The sequence below is a fragment of the Dermochelys coriacea genome, chromosome 10 (assembly GCF_009764565.3).
Source record: "Dermochelys coriacea isolate rDerCor1 chromosome 10, rDerCor1.pri.v4, whole genome shotgun sequence".
Lineage (NCBI taxonomy): Eukaryota > Metazoa > Chordata > Testudines > Dermochelyidae > Dermochelys > Dermochelys coriacea.
Window position 1 is genome coordinate 42626271 of NC_050077.1, and position 25988 is coordinate 42652258.

The window sequence follows — 25988 nt, forward strand, 5'->3', positions numbered from 1 at the left end:
AAGTATACACACTTTGAAGTGCCCACGATTTTTTTGTTTCAGTTAAAGAAATATGCTCTTATTGTGCAAGAAATATACCAGTACCTCCTAAAAATGTACCTATGTTTTCTCTCTCCTTTACAAAAACCTAAAAAACTATATTCATGCAAAATGAAGGTTGCACAGTTAAAGTTACAGAATCAGGAAAGGCACAATTTAATGTTTATACAACAATAACTTAGCTGTTTTCCACACATGTATATTTTACTTTCCTATTTTCTATGCTCAATGTATAATAATGTACTACTGAGAGAAATATATATCATGAAAGACACCAAAAAAATACAGACTGTGCAGTGTGGCTGAGTACACGTTATTGCAAGAAACTTAGCTTTTGCATCTTTAAATTATGCAACCTTAACACTGCATTTCTGCACCTCATCTTGTTTGCTTTGTCTCTACTTGCAACCAGCATAACGAGATGGCTTACCTAAATCTTACATAGAGGGAATAAATAGAAATACTTGAAGTTCACTTGGAAGTGAATTAAAGACTAAGCACCAAATTTATTTTCACATCTGCAATAGGTTCTTTAAAAGCGCACAGTTAAACCCACTGCAAACCTTTCCTGGCATAACATCAATTGTTCAGTGCCACAATGACAAGTTTATTGCACTGGGCCAAAAAGGAAGCAAGCAACCAAAAGTCTATTTCCCCTAAAATAACACATTCAGTCACAGTCAAAGCAATTTAAAACTCAGAATCTGAGAATTAAATGATATTTTACACAACTTTTCTAAGCAGATAGATCTTATTCAGCACTGCATACAATATTAATACATGCAAAGCATGAATCAGCAACACCTTACTTTAGTTATTGATATTTTCTATGCTATATAGATGGTATAAGGCATCTGTTTCTAATGTTGGCAGATCATTAAATGTGTGACATTATGATGTAGGGGAAACTTTTAGATTATTTAATAATATTTATAAAATGTATCTGATAAATGAAGTCGGAGGGTAGCTTCCTTTTATGGACACCCAGCCAGCCAGCTAGCTATAAAATCCCTCTTGGTAGCTGTTCTCTATTTGCTTTACCTGTAAAGGGTTAAAAAGTCTGACTGCATGCATAGGTAAAAGGAAGTGAGTGGGCACCTGACCAAAAGAGGCAATGGGAAGGCTAGAACTTTTTAAAATTGAAACAAGACTCCCCTTTTGTCTGTCTGTCTGTTCTCCGGAGACAGAGGAGAGATTGAGCAGAAAGAGGGCTGAACTATGCTGTAGGAAGCTTTAAACCAGGTATGGAAAATCATCAAATCATACCTAGAAATTGCTTATCTGAAACCCCAGATACATAAGTAAATCAGGGAATGTCTACAAAGACGCGATTAGGGTTATTTCTTTTATTTCTTATTGGCTTGTGGACTCCTCTGTGCTAACCCCCAAATGCTTTTATTTCGCTTGTAACCATTAAGCTGGACTTCAAGAAGGTTATTCTTCATGTTTAATTTTTGTAAGTGGGTTTTTTAAAATCTAGCAAAAGCCTAAGTTCCAGATGTATTTTCTTTTTTTGTTTTTAATAAAATTTACCTTTTTTAAGAACAGGATTAGGTTTTTGTTTTGTGTTTTTGTATCCTCAGAGGTTTGTGCATATGTTGCTTAATTAGCTGGCAGGAACAGCTGATTTCCTTTATTTTTGTTTTTTTCCCTCAGCTCTTCCCCAGAGGGAGGGTGAAACAGCTTGAGGGTACCCCACAGGAAGGAATTCCCAAGTGTGCCTTTCTCGGTTCTCAAAAGGGGTTTTTTGCATTTGGGTGGTGGCAGCATCTACCCATCCAAGGTCAGAGAGAAGCTGTAACCTTGGAGGTTTAATACAAGCCTGGAGTGGCCAGTATTAAGTTTTAGAATCCTTGCGGGCCCCCAGCTTCTGCACTCGAAACGCCAGAGTGGGCAATCAGCCTTGACAGTATCAATTAGATTTTACCACTCCTTTCAAAGCCTATATATTCACAGCATATAGCCAGCCTGGCTTTACATGTAGAAGGTTCTCAAAAATACCATTTTTTTTTAAGATAAAAACTCAAGCATAGTGTCTGTAGAATGTGTCATATACGGGGTACACAATGTAGTGTAGCATAAGTGTTTTATTGGCAATCACTGCACTGCATTACTCACTTGCAGTTTTGCCATTTGTAAGTAATACAAAAAAAAAAAGAAGGAGTACTTGTGGCACCTTAGAGACTAACAAATTTGAGCATAAGCTTAAGCATATCTAGTTAGATATGCGTTAGATTCCGTTTTGTTTAAATGGCTGATAAAATAAGTTGTACTCAATGGAATGTATATTCCTGTTTTTGTGTCTTTTTGTAACTTAAGGTTTTGCCTAGAGGAATTCTCTATGTTTTGAATCTGATTACCCTGTAAGGTATTTACCATCCTGATTTTACAGAGGTGATTCTTTTACTTTTTCTTCTATTAAAATTCTTCTTTTAAGAACCTAACTGCTTTTTCATTGTTCTTAAGATCCAAGGGTTTGGGTCTGTGTTCACCTATGCAAATTGGTGAGGATTTTTAATCAAGCCTTCCCCAGGAAAGGGGGTGTAGGGTTTGGGAGGATTTTGGGTGGAAAGACGTTTACAAGCTGGCTCTTTCCCTGTTACATATTTGTTAGACGCTTGGTGGTGGCAGCAATAAAGTCCAGGGGCAAAAGGTAAAATAATTTGTACCTTGGGGAAGTTTTAACCTAAGCTGGTAAAAATAAGCTTAGGGGGTTTTTCATGCAGGTCCCCACATCTGTATCCTAGAGTTCAGAATGGGGAAGGAACCTCGACACGAAAGCTTATGCTCAAATAAATGTGTTAGTCTCTAAGGTGCCGCAAGTACTCCTTTTCTTTTTGTGAATACAGACCAACACAGCTGCTACTCTGAAACCTGTAAGTAATAAAGTTATTCCAAACTCATTTCAATAAAAAAATTTATATTACACCTCACCATTTTTTAAACATATGAAATCCATCCCAGTACAGATGGCAACATAAGCTCCTATACATCACATAAGACCAACCTACCCAACTTTAATTATTTGTATTACATGTTTGTGTGGTAAACCTTTGTATTACAGTGGCCTCATCCACCGGGGATAGATTTGTGTAGGGAGCCCTTGCAATCTAAATAAACAATATAATCAAAATGTTGGAGAAAGGAAGTATTATTCCCATTTTACAGATGGGGAACTAAGGTACAGGTAAATTAAGCAACTTGCCCAAGGTCACAGGAAATTGTGGCAGAGTCAAAATTAAACTCCAATCTTTTGTGTCCAAGTGCCAATACTTCAACACCACCACTTCTATCCTTGTTCTCTCAAAGGCTAAGACCTTATGCAAGATCTCAGCTCCAGACCCAATTTCACTTACCACTAAAAAATGTATAAGTGATATTTTGTCAGATATGCATTTCTAACAAATGTTTCCATCCACAATCAATATTCTTCTAAGACATGAATGTGGGTGTATGGGTTGAAAATGTTTGTGTGTTAAACGTTTGTATTACAATGGCCTCATCCAGACTGGACAGATTTGTTTATGCCAATGCTTACAAACTTTTTTTAAAGTGTAGCTTTAGGAGTGCAAACAAACAAAAAATCTGCCTGTGCAGCAGCATTTCTAAGTTTATTAAAGGTGATATTGTCACAGAACCTCCACCCTAGACAATTGGAATTTTCAGAATGGTACAAAGGGTGAAAAAAGGCCTGGACATTTTAAAAGGTGTTTTGAATTCTCTGTTTCTCACTCTATTAACTTTACATATTCATAATCATTGCACTGAAAATGAGAACAGACATGCCACACTGTGTAAATGATCTGGTGTAGAACTCAGCAAAATCAAATACCACTACTCAGTGAGAAGAGGATAGATAATTATTTTAGATAAAACTGTTGGGATTGCTATTAATGGCATTTCCAAATAAATAAATAAATAAATAAATAAATAAATAAATAAATAAAGAATACACTACCCATTTTGGGGATACTCTGTAAGATGGAGAAAAATCAGTTGTTTATTTCCACCGTTACTGGTCTTTCACAATACCACATAATAATGTAATAGAGACAATGTCTGAATATAAATGGCAACAAACAGCAGCTCAGGGAGATGCTGTAGCATCATTCAGGATGAATTCAATACCCTGCGCCATTTGTGTGGAGAAGAAAAAATTGTCAGAAAAGCTGGCAAGTAGATCATTAGAGAAATGAAGGAAAATTGCTGCATGGCCAATTTTTTCTCCTTAAATTGCTTCGGCTTCTTTTTCTTTTGTTTTTGAAGTCTGATTTGCCGTTGTGAAGTAATTATAAGCCTCTTTCACATAGGGTATATAGTTTGCATAAAGCTACATTGTCCATAAAAATAATAGAATCAGACATTCCTGAGGCCTCAGCTACAAATAGGGCCCAACCAAATTCATGTTCCATTGTGGTCAATTTCACGGTCATAGGATTTAAAAAATAATACGTTTCATGATTTTGGGTATTAAAATCTAAAGTTTCACAGTGTTGTAATTATAGGGGCCGTGTGTGTGTGTGTGTGTGTGTGTGTGTGTGTGTGTGTGTGTGTGTGTGTTGGGGGGGGTTGCGGTACTGCTACCCTTACTTCTGCACTGCTGCTGGCAGCGACGCTGCCTTCAGAGTTGGGCAGCTGGAGAGCGGCAGCTGCTGGCCAGGAGCCCAGCTCTGAAGGCAGAGCCGCCACCAACAGCAGCGCAGAAGGAAGGATGGCATGGTGTGGTATTGCCACCCTTACATCTGCGCTGCTGCCTGCAGAGCTCGGCCCTCAGTCAGCAGCTGCCCCTCTCTGGCCGCCCAGCTCTGCAAGCAGCAGCGCAGACGAAAGGATGGCCTGATATGGTATTGCCACCCTTATGTCTGCGCTACTGCTGGCAGGACGCCACCTTCAGAGCTGGGTGCCTGGCCACCAGCCGCCGCTTTCCAGCCACCCAGCTCTGAAGACAGCGCAGAAATAAGAGTGGCAATACCGTGGCTCCCCTAAAATAACCTTGCGGCCAATCCCCTACAACTCCCTTTTGGGACAGGACTACCAATTTGAGAAATTCTGGTCTCCCCTGTGAAATCTGTATAGTTTATGGTAAAAGCACACAAAAGACCAGTTTTCATGGTCCATGATGTGTTTTTCATGGCCATGAATTTGGTAGGGCTCCAGCTATAAACTGAACATGACATATTTAGAGAATACAAACCCTCCCCAAAAAATACCTTATCTCTGTTCTCTAGTCCCAAAGACACTTTGAAGACAATTAGACATGACCTTAAAGGTGACCACCAAAAGGAAAATAAGATGGGATTGTGCTTTTTGTGTTTTCTTTGCATCTGTAAAGAAGGTCTAAAAATCTGGCAGATTATTTCCTTTCAAACACTTCTGTTTCTGCTTATTACCTTTGAAATATCAGAAATACCAAGTCTTATCTTCCCTCGTTTGCTAGAGGTCCCCTTAGAGATTAAAAAAATTTAGGGGCTGAGAGAACTCTCAGCCCCTAAGTGAAGGGACAGGGATATTGATTCTTTAACATATATATTTCTTCTCAGTTGTGTTAGCCAGGTACTTGAATTAGCAAGTGACAAAGTACTTGGTCTTTTCTTCCAAAGCATCTCCCTCCTATAGAAGAGAGTGCACTGTGACATTCTATACCTTGGGGGAGTGCCCTGTAACCCCCATATTCCTTATTTATATATAATTGTGATATTCCATATAAAGAAGGCCATGTGAGGTATCAGGAGAAAGAATAATGACTTTTGGCAAATCATAACCTATCTAAATATGTATATAATTAGTGCATATGAAGTTATGAGATTGTGTTGTATGGTTGCCACTAAAACATAAATTTGGGAATCGGCCAGATATTAGCTCTCCAGGAGACAACAGTAAGGAAAGTAATCAACTCACAGGTGGGTATTGAACCGCTATTATCCAGCAAGGGAGCTACAATGACGTGACTCACATGCACAAGGTGACACCAAGGGAATTGCTCAACCTTGCTTGGGGACTCAGCAAAGCCCACCAGACATGTCTGAACTTGTGTTCTCCAAGCACATGGGACTGAGGGTATAAAACAGAACACAAGGGTCCCTATGCTTGGCCATTTCTCCTCCCCCCATTGCTCATCTCGAGCAGTGCAAGACAGTATATTCCTGAGGTACAAGGCTGGGAGGTGGGGGTTCAACTGGTGCCTTTCTCTGTGATTCATGAATGGTTCTGGGAGCACTCATGCAATCTAGCTGGGTGTGGGGCTCCACATGCGGTTGTACTGAGCAATAACAGTGCCTAGAGGGTTTTGCTGCTTGTCATTAGCAAAGCATTGTGAAAGACAGCTCAGGCTGGAGAGTTAAAGAGGCACCGCAGTCCCAGGCTGCACCCTGGGGATCCTGTCACATGCACATCAACATTATCATGCAGTCAATTGCAGGACTCACCTGCTACTGTAAGCTTTGCTGTTCTGCTTACAATGGTCCCAAGGCTTTCCACAGTTGCCACACATTGATAATATCCTTCATCAGGTTTATTGTGCTTGGAATGCACTACACCATTTATTAATAAAGATCCATCTGGTAGCAGCTGGCGCCGGTCATCTGACACCAAATTTAGGAAAGTCCCATCTTTCTTCCATTCAATTTTTGGAGAAGTCTCACAGTAAGCTGAACAGTTCAGTATGACAAAAGCCCCTCGAACTGATAAGGTGTCCACTGGCTCCACCAGAAAATAAAATGGAGTGAAGGTTCTCACGGTGGACCCTACAAAACATAAGTAAAATCTGGAAATGTTTGTTTACCCTTCCAATAGTTATTAATAGAAGGAGACGTTTCTTATGGGGAACATAAAAATATTAGAATATCTAGTGTGCCATACTACTCATAACTTTTACAGTAGTAAATGTATTTAATAGCTTGGAAATGTCATTCTTCTGTTCTAGCAAGTTGAAAATTCAAGGTTTCCAATATTTTCTATTCACAGGAGATATTCTGAGTGGACAACTGTGTTAGGGATTTGAGACAACACTGAAATACTTTATGGAAAACCATATTTATTAAAGGTTCAAGGACAATCCCAAAAGAAAAAAGATACAAAGTCAAAAGCGCTAGCCTGACCAACTTGGGATCAAGATAAAAAAGAAGAGGAAGGGCCATCAAGAACAGCTATACGTCCAAGTTACTTTCTACTAAGCCCTATGACAGAATAGAAAAAAATTCAGCATACCGACATGCTATAAGGATAACTAAGCTTGGCCTAGAAAATAAGCTTTTTTGCCCTCATCCTTCCCAGAATCCCACAATAACTATTTTAATAGGAGAAGGAAAAGTATTCCACTGGACTAGCAATCATCCCACTTTTGACAATTTAGTTTTTATGAAACTTTAGGATTAAAAAGTTAACCTTTTAGCTGCCAAGACATACATCAGGGGCAGTGGAAGCTTCCTACCAGTGGAGGAGCCACCAGCAGCAAACCATGGCCCCACCCTCCACGCCATCCCTTCCCCCCAAGGATGCCCTGCCCCAACCCCGTTCAGGCATCCTGACATACATACTGATTGGTTAACCCTTTCAGCACTCAAAATATGCACCAACGGCCTATTAATGCCCTGCCGTACTGTTATTAAATCCAAGTTTAATTTCGTTTCCTGTGGACAGTCAACAAAATTTGGACACTATATCAGAAACTTGTGACAAGATTTGATATACTGGATGCCAAGGTAGACCCATTCTCACTGCAATAATATACTGGAACACTAATTGTTGTTCAATGACTGGTGCCATTATACGAAGTTCAATGTACTGTATTGGCAATAAGTCAAAGCAGGAAAATAAAAGGTGGTAGTAGTTCTTTCTTACCTCATGGGGTGTTGTAAGGATAAAATTTTTGCCCAGGGCTTGTTTTTAAGAAGTTAACTTTATCTCCTTTGTTAATAAAGCTATTTTTGTCCATAGTTTTTTCTTCTCTTAAAACACTTCTTATTCCTTTTCTCTAGCTATAATTAACTATTTCTGCCTTTTAAAACATGAACATTTTGCCAAACTATCTTTTTATTGAAACCCTTAATCAATTTGAGTAGTCTTATTTGGTTGACTTTCCACTTTTCTATTGACAATTCACGCTGTTTCTTAAAGGGAGACAGTAAATCTGAAATCTAGTTAAATTCAGGTTTTGTAGCATCATTTTCTACTTAAAGTGTTTATATTTGGCTGCAAATATAAAAGTTATAAAAATATAAAAGTTCAGCTGCTCTTTTGAAGATAAAGAAATCTTACTCAATGTGAATCTAATTACTGATATCTCTAAAATAACTTTTAGTAAGTTTTGGTTTTATAACTCTGATGAACTGGAGTTATAAATTACTCTAATAATTCGGATTTAAATGTTGTGGGCAGAGTGTAACAATTTGCCCAGATGTGTGTCACGGCCAACTCTAAATAGTTAACACATTTTATTTTACTTTAATTCTTTAGAATGTAAAAAAAAAATTAGAACAGAATTAAATGTCTTCTCTTATAGACTCCAGTTTATTTATAATATTATAAATAATGTGTTTTACAACTTTGATCACTTCATTACTATAAAAAGGTCTAAATAATAAGTTTCAAGATTTATCAAAAGTATTATCTTCCAGATTCAAACTGACATATACCATTTAAAAATGCACTCTCTAACTGAATGAAATATTTCATTAACGGCTAAGTGCTACTTTAGTATATTTATAGGAACAGGATAGTATTGTCTTTCAGGACATTTTTCCTTGGCCTTTTGTGATATATGGATACCAGTGAGAGCAGTCTGATGTCTTATTTGCAATAGTATGAAATAAAAGCATTAAGAAATTAGACTTCAAGGGACAAGATAGTCTGCTTTTTTGGTAATTATTTGTAATCCAATTCTGAGTCTAACATACAATGTGGTACCATCATACAGTTTTTTACTCCTACGTTAATTAAAAGGTAAACATGGTTACCTTTCCATTTTAAATTATTCTCAAATAAACTTCTATAATTAATATTCATATTCTATTGTATGGGTTTTAATTACTATATTCCTAGTGTAGTCAGCGACAGAGAGGACTGTTTTCAGAGTAGCAGCCGTGTTAGTCTGTATTTGCAAAAAGAAAAAGGAGTACTTGTGGCACCTTAGAGACTAACAAATTTATTTGAGCATAAGCTTTCGTGAGCTGTAGCTCATGAAAGCTTATGCTCAAATAAATTTGTTAGTCTCTAAGGTGCCACAAGTACTCCTTTTCTTCTTTCAGAGAGGACTGTGTGTCGGTATCACTTTCTCTTATCATAGCTTCATCATCACCACTTCATCATATCACAACTTCTACAAGAGAAAACTCATCAAAAAGCAAGAAAGTATTTTTTACGGGGGAAACAGAAACTGACAACCAAATCAAGATCCATTAACAAAACAGTTGTATAATGTTGGTTTGGTGGCAAGAGTGATCTTAAGATTTTCAGAGCAGCTAATAGGAAAGAATAATAGGGTGCCCTAACTACTTGTTTGACCATGAAAGTGCTTCTCCCCCTCCACTTAGGATTTGGAAGCAGGATACGTCACACATAATAAATCACACTGCTGGTAACATGCTAATACAATTTAAAATAATACCACCAGAGCCTTTAACCACAAAATAAGAGGGTATAATATAAAATATGGCAATTTGGTTCAGAAGCACTAACACAGAACACTGAAGTTTATTTCCATACCTAGCTATGGAACAAAGTGAGGAATCTGAAAAGAGGCTTCTAGGAAACCAAGAGCATCCATCTGTCGGCTGAAGACAAGACAACAATGCCAAACTGATACAAGGCACACATATAATGTCTTTTCACAACTGACTTCCGCCACAAACTCTGCAATATTAACAACCTCCCTCACAACACCATTCTTGCCATCATCGATGTCACCTCCCTATACACCAACATCCCTTACAATGACACATGCCTTCCTACCTCAAGTATCTACAAGACAATGGACAACACTCAGAGATCCACCCCAAACATTGTTAAACTCACCTATTTCATCCTTACCCATAACAACTTTACATACAACAACAATCACTTTGTCCAAACCATGGGACCTGCCATGACTACCAGGATAGCTCCCAAAGATGCCAACCTCTTCATGGGACACCTTGAGGAAGGATTTCTGGACAAATACAGCACAAAACCAACAATATACCTCAGTTACATCTATGACACTTTCATCCTCTGGACAGATAACCTAAACTCCCTCACAGATTTCCACCAAACTTCAACCACCACCATCCATCCATCAATCTTTCTCTAGAACATTTCCACAACTTCCTGGACAGCAGTCAGCTCAATAATGGAATCCTACAAACAAGTAAATACAAGAGAAACATGCATCACCACGAGACTGGTTGGCTCATTACAAAAGCAGCTTTGCCTCTCCTGGAATTGACACCTCCTCATCTATTATTGGGAATGGACTACATCAACCCTGATCGAATTGGTCCTGTTAACATTGGTTCTCCACTTGTGAGGTAACTCCCTTCTTTTCATGTGCTAGTATATTTATGTCTGTATCTGTAATTTTCACTCCATGCATCTGAAGAACTGGGGTTTTTACCCATAAAAGCTTATGCTCAAATAAATCTGTTAGTCTTTAAGGTGCCACTGGACTCCTTGTTGTTTTTATGCATCACCACACTTATCTTCACAGATCCAGTAAACACCCCAAACACACCAAGAAATCTGTTATCTATAGCCAGGCCCTCAGATACCATAAAACATGTTCCTAGAAGAAAGTCCAGGATATACACCTTCACACACTTAAAACCACCTTCACCAAACAAGGACACGGCACCAAAAAAGCAGATCACATCTTGGAAAGGCCACCCAAATACCCCAAGAGAATTTGATTCAAAACAGGAAGAAAAAAAAAAACCCTCTGACTTCAAGCCCCTAGTTGTCACCTACCATCCATACAGGAACCCATATAGGTTATCATTAAATAATTACAACCCATACATGATAGTGACCACATTCTGAAAGAAATTTTTCCTAAACCCCCTCTTCCAGCCTTCAAACAATTCTCCAATCTCATCATCAGAAGCAACCTCCATACAGACCAGGACCCATCACTAGACTCTACCATAACAACAGATGCAAAACCTCCAGATGTATCTCCATTTCTACAATGATCAAAATGCCCTACAACACACCTTTCAAGATCTATGGGACCCACACAAGCCTATCACAACATGTGGTATATCTCATCTACTGCACTAAATGCCACCCCAAATGACACTATGTGGGTAAAATCAGATGATCACTATGCTCTCTAATGAACTCTCACAGAAAAATGATTCATTTCCACTACACGTATCCGATGAAGTGAGCTGCAGCTCATGCTCAAATAAATTTGTTAGTCTCTAAGGTGCCACTTTTTTTTTTTTTTTTTTTTTTTTTTTTTTTTGAGAAAAATGATTAAAGACTAAAACGGCACATCATTGAGGGGCAAACACATTTCAAAAAATAATCACTCCATATCTGACCTCCTAGTCCTCCTCAAAGGAAATCTGCAAAACACTTTCAAAAAACAAGCCTGGGAGCTTAAATTCATAATTCTGCTGGACACTAAAAATCACTGTCATAATAAAGACACTGGATATATGGCTTATTAAAATTTGTAACCCACTCCCCCATCCTTTTTTGTCTTATGACTGCAGGGGTGCTAACAGGCCACTTCAGCTTGCATGGTCCATTAGAATGTGTTAACTACTTATGCTGAACAATCTGTTCCACCTTGTATTAGCTGTGAGGTTGGGAATTCATTTCCCAGACCTGAAGAAGAGCTCTGTGTGGCTCAAAAGCTTGTCTCTCTCACCAACAAAAGTGGTCCAATAAGAGAGATTATTTCACCAACCTTGTCTCTCTAGGATCCTTATTGGTGGTAGTCCAGAGAAACCGAGGACTGAATGGAAACCAAACTGGCTTCACCACTGAAAAGGGGTATTTTGGGTCAGATTTCTGGCATTTTGGTAAGACCTGCCTTTCCTTAGTCTTATCTCCATGTATATTGTGGATAGCAGGGTGGAAAAAAATCAATTTTTTTTTAAATTACAAAAATCAGACTTTGATAAAATGCTTTTTGAGGAAAAAACCTGTCTAAAAATAGTTTTAATTAAGATACATTATAGCTCAAAAGATATCTCATCATGGAATAGGGATTAGAAATTCTAATTCTATAGTATGAGACAATATATTCATGTAATGTTTAAGAAAAGTTTTGTAAATGAGTTCCAATAGTTCCTGGATTAGGGACCCAATTTTATGGGGTTCCAGGACCTTCTGTATAGATTATTTAGCTTAATCTTTCTATCTGCCCAAAGGGACTCTGTGCTTAGTCTAGAACAGGGGTGGGCAAACTATGGCCCACAGGCCAGTTCCGGCATGTCAGGGCTGTGGGCCCCGTGCCACTCCTGGAAGCAGCCAGCACCATGTCCCTGTGGCCCTTGAGGGAGGGCGGGCAGAGGGCTCCGCGCATTGCCCTCGGCTGTGGGTACCTCCCCCGAAGCTCCCAAGGCCACGGTTCCCCGTTCCTGGCCCATGGGAGTTGCGGGGGACGGTTCCTGGAGGCAAGGGCCGTGCATGGAGCCCTCTTCCCTCCCTCCCCCAGGGGCCGCAGGGACAAGATGCCAGCCGCTTCCAGGAGTGGTGCGGGGCCAGAGCAGGGATCCTGTCCTGACCCCAGTGCACACCACTGCCACCCAGAGCCACTCCAGGTAAGTAGCGGCACTGGGCCAGAGCCCGCAACCCAAACCTCTCCTCCACCCCACAGCCCAACTCCCTGCCGAGCCCCCTGCTGTACCCTGCACCCCTCCTGCGCCTCAACCCCCTGCCGCACCCCAACCACCTGCCATGAGCCTCCTCATTGAATTCGCACCCAACTCCGCCCCAACCCCTTGCCCTGAGCCCCTTCCTGCACACTGCACCCCCTCACACACTGCACTCCCTCCCACAACCCAATCCCCTGCCCCAGCCCTACATTCATGGCCCTGCATACAATTTCCCCACCCAGATGTGGCCCTTGGGCCAAAAAGTTTACCCACCCCGGTCTAGAAGATATCAGAGATGCTTAGTTTTGCAGTTGCACAAACTGTGATTTGTGTCTCCAGAGTTAACATGCTTGTTAACAGCAAAAATGGTTTTAAATAAATAAATAATTTCAAGAGGTGAGATAACAGACTGCAACCCTATTGTCCCTCTGCAAATTTGAACAAAACGCAGGGAAATAGCTGTTTTATTGCTGACGCTGTTGAAATTTGGAAGGAACTGAGTGAGAGCTTAAAAAGAGAAATATGCAATGACAGAGTTAAATTACAAGCATTAAGAAAAACCAAATGGGACAAGCACTATCTCCACCTCATTTTCTTGCAAATATTCTCAATACTTGGTACCAGGGTATCAAACCTTAACTGCTGAAGAAGAGGAGTTAGCTATGACATGGACATCCAACAATCATCCCTCAATAGTATCAACTATAATAAACTTCAGATCTAAGGGTGACCCATTCAAGAAATATGTTTGCTGATATTTTTAAAAAAAAAAAAAAGTCACACCAGTGAATTGGTAGAAGTCACTTAAGCACTTGGTTTCAGAGACTGTTGAAGTGATAATCTCACTTTTAACAGCAGTAGCTTCTTGTTTAAATTCAAAAATTCATATGCTTATTTTGGTAAAATATTATGTTTGCTCTTGAAGAAAAAAATCCAGAATACGTAACATTGTTGTTTTAGTTAAATAAAACAATTTAAATATCTGTCTGGTGATGTTCTCCTCCCAATACAGCATGGCAAGAATATCCTCTCAAATTCCTGATAAACTGGCCTTCCTGGAAGAAATTCTTGGCAAAATTGTTTACACGAAAAGCCCTATTTTTCAACGCGTTTTTCTGTCTTTCTGCATGGATGTGATGTTGCACTGACGTCCTTGGTTTGCTAAGAGTTGCATCACCAAAATACCAACTAGCAGCAAAGGGATGTGGAAAGTAAAGCATGAGCAGTGAGAAAAGTATTTCAATTTCAGCATACACGTTTACTACTAAAACCTCACCCCCCTTCACCCTATAAGCAGGCTTTTGCTATTCAAAACAGAAGCCTTGCTTATAAATAAGGTGAATATTATTTTTAGTACTATAACTGTCACTTGGCATGAGGATTTTTGTTGAGAGCTACAAAGTTAAACATTCAGCTACATGTGTAGCAGAGATCAGGAATTCCACCTCATGCATTAAGAGGTCATCCATCATTGTTGTTCAATACTGACAAAGGCTCTTGTCTGCACAGAACAACTAACCACCCTTAACCACCATACTGAAGCATGGTTTCAACATATTCTGGGTTTCCCTGCCAGTGTGGCTGGAACTCTAAGAAAAACATGGTCTACTAGAATGACAATACATTTCAACCCATTTAAAACAAAGTTTGGCCCTAAACTACTTGGCCAATCCATATCCATGTTTAAGCCACACTTTAGCATAAACACTTTGCATTGGGAAGACAAGACCCCAATGAGGGCTTTTATGTCTATCATAGATTCACAGAGTCCAAGAGCGGAAAGGATCATTTTGATTATCTAGTCTGACCTCCTGTATAAACACAGGTCGTAGAACTTCCTCAAGGTAATTCCTAAAACATATCTTTTAGAATAAATGTTCACTCTTGATTTAAAAATTGTCAGTAATTGAGAATTCACCATAACCCTGAGATACTCCCACCTCACCAACCTGCCAACAGTGCAATTAAGAAGACCATCAAATTACATTGCCTGAAATTAATTTACTGTATTTTGGATACAACTGATGAGCCTTCCAAACTTTCTTCATCTTCCCTCACTCTTGACTGAACGTTGTGTGTGTTAGTAGCTTTAAAAATAGACATAAATTAGTTACATAACTATGAAATGAGTTAAGTAAATGTTAAAGAAATCAGATCACATGAAAAGAATTTAATTACAAAATCTGTCGCCATTTTAATGATTTTTTTAATGAGTCATTGTAAACAAGTACCATAGAGACTTAATGAAAAAATAAAATGAACGTTTTGTAGTACTGAGAAAGGGCATCAAAAGTTTGTTGTGCTGACAAAGGAAGAAGTCACCGTTGAATATCGTAAATGAACATACTGAAATACTGTTAAATCTTTTTGAAGATTACAGCCAAAGAGTTTGTTAAAAACTTTTTGAAAAATACCAAAAGAAAAATAAAGCTCTTTGAAAATATAATTGCTCTCCATAGATCCAAAGGAATCGGAGCTGAAGACTTCTTGTTTCCCTCCCTTGCTACAGCATCACAATCACCATGAAGTTGTAATACAAATTCTTTTGTAAATCTCTATTTCATTCCTTCAAAACCACAGCCCTTTATACAATGGAATTATGTGGCTGTGCAAATGGCCACATAATTACCCATTTTAACAATGAAATCATTGCATAATTATTCAAAACTTCTATTTTAAAAATTAAGTCTGTAATCATTATGGTTGCAAAGAACTTTCAGAAAGGAAACAAAATGTAAACTGAAAGTAATGTCTGTCTGAATCTAGCAACAACAGAAGTGTGAAAACCCCATTCATATCAATGGGATGTTAACTTTGAAGCCTGACAATTCAAATATCCCTCTTATTAGCTCTCTTGCTTTATTATTTTTAGATTCCTTGCAAGTTAATGTGGTTACTCATTATGTTGCATGCATTAGCAAATTTTGCAGCAGGGTGCCTTCGGGAGCTAACTGATGTCCAGGGTTGCTCCTGTGAGAAAATAAGAATTTCAAATACTTCCCACCCACCCCTGCAAAAAGAAAAAAAAAGTCTCCTTGCCACTTTCCATAAAAGAGAAGAAATCAAGAGCTACATCTTCTCTCCCAAACCAAAAATGTTTGGAGGTCTGCAGGTCAGAAGAATGAGTCAACTGTGATTGACTGGGGACTTAGGGAGCAGTAGAGACCAAAGAGACATACATTAGGAAGTAAACGAGTGAAACTTTATGTTCTTTAAGGGGCAGTGAACACAGGAGTCAGGTCAGGGCAGAAGACAGAAAAATGAAGGTTACTCAACTGTAACCAGAGTTCTCTGACATGGACCCTGTACCTTCACACTCATGTGATGCACCAATGATGCACCTTAGTTAGTGGAACATTTTGTAGCCATCCTCTGGTCCCCCTCTTCCCCCTTTTCTCACTGTTCCTAAACATTCTGAAGGCAAGCCTATGAAACCGGGGGAGTGGCGGGGTAAGGGGGAGATGCACAGATGGCTGGAGCTACTTCCACCACCTGATCAGGTCTGAGACTGTAACTAGGACTCTGAGGAAGAGGGGAAGGTAGGTGTCCCTCCTGAGGAACTTTAGTTACAAATGTGTAACCTTCATTTCATAGAATCATAAAATATCAGGGTTGGAAGGGACCTCAGGAGGTCATCTAATCCAACCCCTGCTCAAAGCAGGGCCAATCCCCAATTAAATCATCCCAGTCAGGGCTTTGTCAAGCCTGACCTTAAAAACTTCTAAGGAAGGAGATTCCACCAACTCCCTAGGTAACGCATTCCAGTGTTTCACCACCCTCCTAATGAAAAAGTTTTTCCTAACATCCAATCTAAACCTCCACCACTGCAACTTGAGACCATTACTCTTTGTTCTGTCATCTGCTACCACTGAAAAAAGTCTAGATCCATCTTCTTTGGAACCCCCTTTCAGGTAGTTGAAAGCAGCTATCTCATTCTTCTCTTCTGCAGACTAAATAATCCCAGTTCACTTAGCCTCTCCTCATAAATCATGTGCTCCAGCCCCCTAATCATTTTTGTTGCCATCTGCTGGACTCTCCAATTTTTCCATATCCTTCTTGTAGTATGGGGCCCAAAACTGGACATAGTACTCCAGATGAGGGCTCACCAATTTTGAATAGAGGGGAACGATCACATCCCTCGATCCGCTAGCAATGCCCTCACTTATACAGCCCAAAGGCAACAAGGGCACACTGTTGGCTCATATCCAGCTTCTCGTCCACTGTAACCCAGAGGTCCTTTTCTGCAGAACAGCTGACTAGCCATTCAGTCCCTAGTCTGTAGCAGCGAATGGGATTCTTTCTTCCTAAGTGCAGGACTCTGCACTTGTCATTGTTGAACCTCAGATTTCTTGTGGCCCAATCCTCTAATTTGTTTAGGTCCCTCTGTATTCTATCCCTACCCTCCAGCACATCTACCACTCCTCCCAGTTTAGTGTCATCTGCAAACTTCCTGAGGGTGCAGTCCACGCCATCCTCTAGATCATTAATGAAGATACTGAACAAAACCAGGCCCAGGACCGATCCTTGGGGCACTCCGCTTGATACCGGATGCCGACTAGACATTTGCCTTTGAGTGACTCTACACACTCCCACTCATGGGACTGTTTGATAAGTAGTACAGTTATCTAAAGAATGTGTGACATGGAGTCCAAATTAAAGAGTGACAGACGTACCACTCTCCCAAACTAAGCATCCAACCGGGTCTAGTGCAATATACTAGGTGTAGTGTAAACATGCGACTACTCCTGTGGGAATTCCGCACCAAAAAATTAAAAATTCTGCGCACAATATTTTAAAATTCTGCAAAATTCTGCATATTTTATTTGTGAAAACAACAATATAATCATGTCAGTTTTAATTATATTTATAATTTATTTCAAAATACCTATCAGCTAGTATATCTGTAATAACACAGACAAAAAAAATTCTGGTAATATTTTTTGATAAATAGAGTCCTTACTAGGCATATTAATACAGAACTTTGAGTAATTTATTTAAATTACAATACAGAACTGTATTTCCTGCACCCGTAAAAAGCAGTGCAAAGGCTTGGGGGAGTCAAAGGTAATGGCGGAGCTGAAGGAGAATGAAGAATCCTGGAGTGAACCAGGAGGGTTGGTGGGTATGGGTGGGAGAAGTATGGAACAGGGCTTTTTTGGCGGTGGCGGGGAGGAAGGGGTTGTTAGGGAGTAGGGGAGCCTCCCCCATGCAGACACTGACAGACCCCAAGCCTCTCCCATTCAGTCAGGCACATCTGCTGCTGACTCCACGCCTTCCCATGGGCCTCTGCAGCCTCCTCGTCCATCTCCATGTGTCCCTGCAGCCCCCATCCACACGTGGCCTTGCATCCCCACTCCCATTCAGACCCTGGCTCAATGCTGTCACCCCACTAGCTCCTGAGTCTGTGCCCCAGTGTCTCCCGACAAAAGTACAGACTGGAGCAAAGCTAAAGACAGAACCTTATTTAATCTTTTTATTATTGACCTTGGCACAAAAAGTCAGAATGTGCTAATAAAGTCTGCAGATGACACAATGCTGGGAGGTACTGCCAATCCAGAGAAGGACCAGGATATCATACAGGAAGATCTGGATAACCTTGTAAACTGGAGTAATAGTAATAGGATGAAATTTAACAGTGAAAAGAGCAAGGTCATGCATTTAGGGATTAATAACAAAAATTTCTGTTATAAACTGGGGACGCATCACTTAGAAGTAACAGAGGAAGAAAAGGACCTCTGAGTATTGGTTGATCACAGGATGACTATGAGCCGCCAATGTGATATGGCCGTAAAAAAAACTAATACAGTCTTGGGATGCATCAGGCAAGGTATTTCCAGTAGAGATAAGGAGATGTTAGTACCGTTATACAAGGCCCTGGTGAGACCTCATCTGGAATATTGTGTGCAGTTCTGGTTTCCCATGTTTATGAAGGATGAATTCAAACTGGAACAGGTACAGAGAAGGGCTACTAGGATGATCTGAGGAATGTAAAACCTGTCTTATGAAAGGAGATTCAAAGAGCTTGTTTTGTTTAGCCTAACCAAAAGAAGGCTGAAGGGAGATATGATTGCTCGCTATAAATATATCAGAGAGAGAAATATCAGGGAAGGAGAGGAATTATTTAGGCTCAGTACCAATGTGGACACAAGAACAAATGAATATAAACTTGCCATCAGGAAGTTTAGACTTGAAATTAGACAAAAGTTTCTAACTATCAGAGGAGTATAGGTCTGGAACAGTCTTCCAAGGGAAGCAGTGGAGGCAAAAGACATATCTGGCTTCAAGACTAAGCATGGTAAGTTTATGGAGGGGATGGTATGATGGGATAGCCTAATTTTGGCAATTAACTGATCTTTGACTATTAGCAGTAAATATGTCCAATGGCCTGTAATGGGATGTTAGATGGGGTGGGATCTGAGTTACTACAGAGAATTCTTTCCTGGGTGTCTGGCTGGTGAGTCTTGCCCACATGCTCAGGGCTTAGCTGATTGCCACATTTGGGATCGGAAAGGAATTTTCCTCCAGGGCAGATTGGCAGAGGCCCTGGGGGGGGGGGTTGCCTTCCTCTGCAGCGTGGGGCACAGGTCACTTGCTGGAGGATTCTCTGCACCTTGAAGTCTTTAAACCACAATTTGAGGACTTCAAAAGCTCAAACTATAGGTTAGGGGTTTGTTACAGGAGAGGGTGGGTAAGATTTTGTGGCTGCATTGTGTAAGTCAGACTAGACAATCATAATGGTCCCTTCTGACCTTAAAGTCTATGATTCTATGTGGTTACTGGATGCCAAAAATCTAAACCTTTCCCACATGAGCTCACAGCACTTATGACTAAGGCTGCGAGTCAATCACAGCGGTCGTGGAAGTCATGACCCAGTGGTCCTGGACCATGCCCCGCCCTCCCCTCCCCCCCAGCAGCAGCGGGTGACCCAGAGCCCCCCCTCCAGAGCAGTAGCTGTGCCCCTAAAGCCCCCCAGAAAACCAAAGATTTCATCAGGGGTATATAGTCCAAGTCATGGACAGATCACAGGGCCATAAATTTTTGTATATTGCCCGTGACCTGTCCATGACTTTTACTGAATATGTCTATGGATTAAATCTTAGTCTTACTTAAGAGTGGATTGTTCCTTTAATTTAATCAAGACATTGCATTTCCAGTGAACAGCATCTCTCTAGATCTGACAGGGTCATATGGCACTATAGACTGGTATATCTATCAACACTATTTATCTTATAGCTCTGCATCTTGCAGCAAACACATGGAATGTAAGACAAAGGTTCTTGTTCTCACCCCTCCCTCATGTGTTCTCTTCTTTACCCAACCTTATTTCTGTTTCCTCTCTCTCTCCCTGCACTTTTGCCTTCTGTTTAATAAGATTCTGACTTAGCTTGCCAAGATAGCACCTCTGGCAACATTGCTGGGATAGAATCTCTTCAGAACTTCTTTGATGGCCCCTACTTCCAAGTGCAAGCGGACCTTGTCCTCACTAGGTTCTCGGAAGGGATCCATTAATAGGGAGGGGAGGTGTCAAATTGTATGGAAGTATGCCTTTTTACTATTTCTAGAATCCATTTGTCTGTGATGATGGTACTCCAATTGCTGTAGGAATAAGAAAGTCAATCCCCAAAGGGGTGGGCATGGGAGCAGTTTCAGATTTGTTAACAGTTCTCAAACCTCATGCCAAACTTGTGGTATAAGACCTGGCACGGTAGATGAAAAGGAGGTTTGTTTGCCTTTATATGGGTCTTGAAATTCTCTCTCTCTCTCTCTCTCTCCTGCTGCTACTGTTGAGTAGAAAGTTGTTGGTGCTGATGTTGGGGGTCTGTGTGTGAAATACAAAGATATGGATGAAGATTATTTGTCTGATATTTGAAGTCAAGAGCACCAAATTTTCTCCTTCAGGACTGCTGAACCACTAGCGACCTAGCTGTCAATCTTCTTCTCTAGGACTTCATCCATCTTTGCACTAAACAAGCCATCAACAGTTGAATGGAAGGAAGGATGGTAGCTTCAGTAGGATCTTAGACTGCTTTTTTATTGCCTAAGGGAGTAAGGAACCAATGCAGGCCTCTCAGTGCACATGAAAATGGTGGTTATGGAACTGGAGGAGTTGGCTGCTACTGATTCCTGAAGTAGTAAAGTTTAGAACCAGTTCTGATGCTCTCTGCAAGCTCTTGATGTGAAGGTACAGCAGATTATGCACCATGACAGACAGTATCCTTCCCCTAAGCAACCCAAATACCTCTTATGGGCATCCAAAGCAGGGAAGACAGTAGTACAAGAGGCATGCCTCTTAAGTCCTATCCTTTTGCCCTTTGGATCTGTGAGCCTGCACCAAGGTGCAAGAACTAATACAAACTAATACATTCTTTTATAGAGAAAATAAAACTAAAACATCTAACACTAGTCCTAACTAAGAAATCTAACTAAAGTTCTGAGTCTTTGTAGAGTTTGGATCCAGGCTGATTAATCAAGAGAGGTTCCTCTCCATCTGCTGCTGTGGCTTGAAGAAAGTGAGGCAGATAGAGCTCCACATCCCCTTTCATAGTGTCACTCTCAGAATGCTCAGGAACAGTAAGGGAAGGGTGTGAGAGTTTTCCAACAGGTGCTGCTAAGAAATATTCCTCCAGTGGTGATGCACTGCTGGCACATCCCATGAGTTGGGAATGCACTGAGGGAACAGCTTGTGTTCAGATACAGTCTTCCTCCCTACCTCAACCCACTGACAAATGGTGTGTAGCAATCAACTTCTTTGTGGCCTCTATGTGGTCTTTATAGAATGGCACTGGTGGGTGTACTCCATAAATCCACAAGATCTCTGCCACTCAATTGAGGTCTAAAGTACAAATAAGAATATAGATCATTCGTTAACATTTTCAAAAATTTTCCTTTTGGTCCAAAACTTGACTCAACTCCAAGTGGAAATTTTTGAAAACATTCAACAAAATCAGTTAGCATTTGAGATATGGAAGTGGAAATAACTTTCCAAAAGGGATACAGTGTAAGACATTTTCTATTGCTTGCATAAAATAAGACAGGCTTGCTTTCAAATGTCATCTTCCATTCACATTGTCCTCACTGAAAACACATCTGAAGAAATCTGTTTCACCAAGATAAGAAAAGCAACCTTACATCAGTGACTGTTGGCAACACAGTTCATGATCCCCACATATTACATCAAGATTATGAATTCTACCACCAGTGACCCAATTGCAAGAAAGCTCATACATTCTGCAAGAATTTAGATATGGACAGTCCATCTTCTGCTTGGCATTGTTCTGACTATTTTTCAAACATTATGAAGAGACAAGCCAGACAAATGACAAGCAACCTATGCTAGATGGGGTGGGTAGGCATGGAAAGAAACCAAGAAACACAATGATAAAAAGGTCAACAGTAGAATAGGAGAACAACAGGAGACAGTAGGAAAGAAGAAAAGGAGTACTTGTGGCACTTTAGAGACTAACAAATTTATTAGAGCATAAGCTTTCGTGAGCTACAGCTCACTTCATCGGATGCATTTGGTGGAAAAAACAGAGGAGAGATTTATATACACACACACAGAGAACATGAAACAATGGGTTTATCATACACACTGTAAGGAGAGGTTTCAGAGTAGCAGCCGTGTTAGTCTGTATTCGCAAAAAGAAAAGGAGTACTTGTGGCACCTTAGAGACTAACAAATTTATTAGAGCATAAGCTTTCGTGAGCTACAGCTCACTTCATCGGATGCATTTGGTGGAAAAAACAGAGGAGAGATTTATATACACACACACAGAGAACATGAAACAATGGGTTTATCATACACACTGTAAGGAGAGTGATCACTTAAGATAAGCCATCACCAACAGCAGGGGGGGGAAGGAGGAAAACCTTTCATGGTGACAAGCAGGTAGGCTAATTCCAGCAGTTAACAAGAATATCAGAGGAACAGTGGGGGGTGGGGTGGGAGGGAGAAATACCGTGGGGAAATAGTTTTACTTTGTGTAATGACTCATCCATTCCCAGTCTCTATTCAAGCCTAAGTTAATTGTATCCAGTTTGCAAATTAATTTTAATTAATTAATTTTAATTAATTGCAAATTAAATTAATCAGATTGACAGAGCCAGAAGAGTACCCAGAAGTCACCTACTACAGGACAGGCCCAACAAAGAAAACAACAGAACACCACTAGCCATCACCTTCAGCCCCCAACTAAAACCCCTCCAACGCATCATCAAGGATCTACAACCTATCCTGAAGGACGAGCCATCGCTCTCTCAGATCTTGGGAGACAGACCAGTCCTTGCTTACAGACAGCCCCCCAATCTGAAGCAAATACTCACCAGCAACCACACACCACACAAAAGAACCACTAACCCAGGAACCTATCCTTGCAACAAAGCCCGTTGCCAACTCTGTCCACATATCTATTCAGGGGATACCATCATAGGGCCTAATCACATCAGCCACACTATCAGAGGCTCGTTCACCTGCGCATCTACCAATGTGATATATGCCATCATGTGCCAGCAATGCCCCTCTGCCATGTACATTGGCCAAACTGGACAGTCTCTACGTAAAAGAATGAATGGACACAAATCAGACGTCAAGAATTATAACATTCAAAAACCAGACGGAGAACACTTCAATCTCTCTGGTCACTCGATCACAGACCTAAGAGTGGCTATCCTTCAACAAAAAAGCTTCAAAAACAGACTCCAACGAGAGACTGCTGAATTGGAATTAATTTGCAAACTGGATACAATTAACTTAGGCTTGAATAGAGACTGGGAATGGATGAGTCATTACACAAAGTAAAACTATTTCCCCACGGTATTTCTCCCTCCCACCCCACCCCCCACTGTTCCTCTGATATTCTTGTTAACTGCTGGAATTAGCCTACCTGCTTGTCACCATGAAAGGTTTTCCTCCTTCCCCCCCCTGCTGTTGGTGATGGCTTATCTTAAGTGATCACTCTCCTTACAGTGTGTATGATAAACCCATTGTTTCATGTTCTCTGTGTGTGTGTATATAAATCTCTCCTCTGTTTTTTCCACCAAATGCATCCGATGAAGTGAGCTGTAGCTCACGAAAGCTTATGCTCTAATAAATTTGTTAGTCTCTAAGGTGCCACAAGTACTCCTTTTCTTTTTGCGAATACAGACTAACACGGCTGCTACTCTGAAACCTGTGAGTAGGAAAGAAGAGTAACAATATCCTCTTATCAACAAAAATAGGAGACATTAAAAAGCCAAAAGACTGAAACGAGGAAACGTGGTATGGAATAAAAAGAACAGTGAAGAAATGCAAAAAGGAAATTAAAAATAAATATTTTCAACATTCTATTTTCATAGGTGTAAAAGGCTTCACTTAGGTCCTCAGTTCCAGCAAAGGTGGACTACTAATTGACAAAAATGAGCAGAAATGTGTGGAAACTGGGCATGGAACTAAGGTCCATGGTAAGTTACCAATACAATCCTCTGACTCAGAGATCTTGTACTTCATTAGGAAAAAGCGTATGTTCAGTAGGTAAATATCTTAGTGTGGACAAGGCACATGTAGTTCTAATGTGTGTTAGATGGTTGAGGTAAACCTTGGGAGTAGAGGGGACTAGTGCATTTACACATATGAGGAGTTAATAATACCCACTTTTCCTAATATACATGTAGCTAGAGCGTAAGCACCTCTGCTTTATGGCACTAAATTAGAAAAATAGAGTGTACACTATGGACATCAGAGGAATTTAAACATCCTGGAGTTAATTTGCATCATCAACTAAGTTAATTGATAAGTAATTAAAAACAAACACATGGGACTTGTGTTCAAAGAAAAGCAACTGCATTTCAAGGGCAGCAATGGAACCTAAATGGAACCTAATCCCTTACTACTTTGGCCACCAGAGAAATTGCAGAGCTAGCAAATCCAGTCATAGTAGGGGGAAATAGTATGCAAATACCTTGCATCACTCAACATCAACTCATTCTTGGTGACTAAGCAGAGTTAAATGTTTTAAAATCTCACTCCAGTCAATATTCAGCCAGAAGAATAGCAGCTATAATGCTGACTGCTTTTGACTCAACTTCCTACAAATATGTCTCAAAGACAGAAGCATCAACAAAAGCCAGAGCCAGTTTTCTCCATCTCTCTCAATTGTTTATCCACTATTTAAACATTTCTTCTACTTACTTTGGTGCCCACACAAAGTTCTCCTCCCTGCCCATATTTCATGCCAGTAAATAGGACTTTGATTTGCCCAAAACTTTCCAAATAGGTCTTAGAAAATTCATTTAGCCTAAGAAGAGCAAATGAGCAAAATTTAGTGGAAACTAACAGTTTTTTTAAATTGAAGCTTTATTCCTGTTTTAAGTATAAAATCACTTCTTCACGCACATCCACTGGATTCTCCATCCATTTTTGAATATGATTCAAAACGGCACTCCCCAACCCCTTAATTCTCCACAACCTGGATCATAGAAGCATAAAATATCAGGGTTAGAAGAGACCTCAGGAAGTCATCTAGTCCAACCCCCTGCTCAAAGCAGGACCAATCCCCAACTAAATCATCCCAATCAGGGCTTTGTCAAGCCTGACCTTGAAAACCTCAAAAGAAGGAGATTCCACCACCTCCCTAGGTAACGCATTCCAGTGTTTCACCACCCTCCTAGTGAAAAAGTTTTTCCTAATATCCAACCTAAACCTCCACCACTGCAACTTGAAACCATTACTCCTTGTACTGTCATCTGGTTCCACTGAGAACAGTCTAGATCCATCCTCTTTGGATCCCTCTTAAGATAGTTGAAAGCAGCTATCAAATCCCCCTTTATTCTTCTCTTCTGCAGACTAAACAATACCAGTTCCCTCAGCCTCTTCTCATAAATCATGTGCTCCAGCCCCCTAATCATTTTTGTTGCCATCTGCTGGACTCTTTCCAATTTGTCCACATCTTTCTTGTGGTGTGGGGCCCAAAACTAGACATAGTACTCCAGATGAGGCCTCACCAATGCCGAATAGAGGGGAATGATCACGTCCCTTGATCTGCTGGCAACGCCCCTACTTACACAGCCCAAAATGCTGTTAGCCTTCTTGGCAACAAGGGCACACAGTTGACTCATATCCAGCTTCTCGTCCACTGTAATCCATAGGTCCTTTTCTGCAGAACTGCTCCCTAA

At 40.4% G+C, this 25988-nt stretch overlaps 1 protein-coding gene across 30 annotated transcripts in view; it reads right to left on the reverse strand.

Moving 5' to 3' along the window:
- Positions 1-25988, reverse strand: part of NEO1 (neogenin 1) — a 499518-nt gene that overhangs the window by 302674 nt on the left and 170856 nt on the right. For all 30 annotated transcript variants that reach the window (XM_043493234.1, XM_043493238.1, XM_043493237.1 and 27 more), the window contains exon 2: positions 6465-6782. In XM_043493234.1, coding sequence (XP_043349169.1) covers positions 6465-6782 — 318 coding nt within the window. The remainder of the gene's footprint in view (positions 1-6464; positions 6783-25988) is intronic.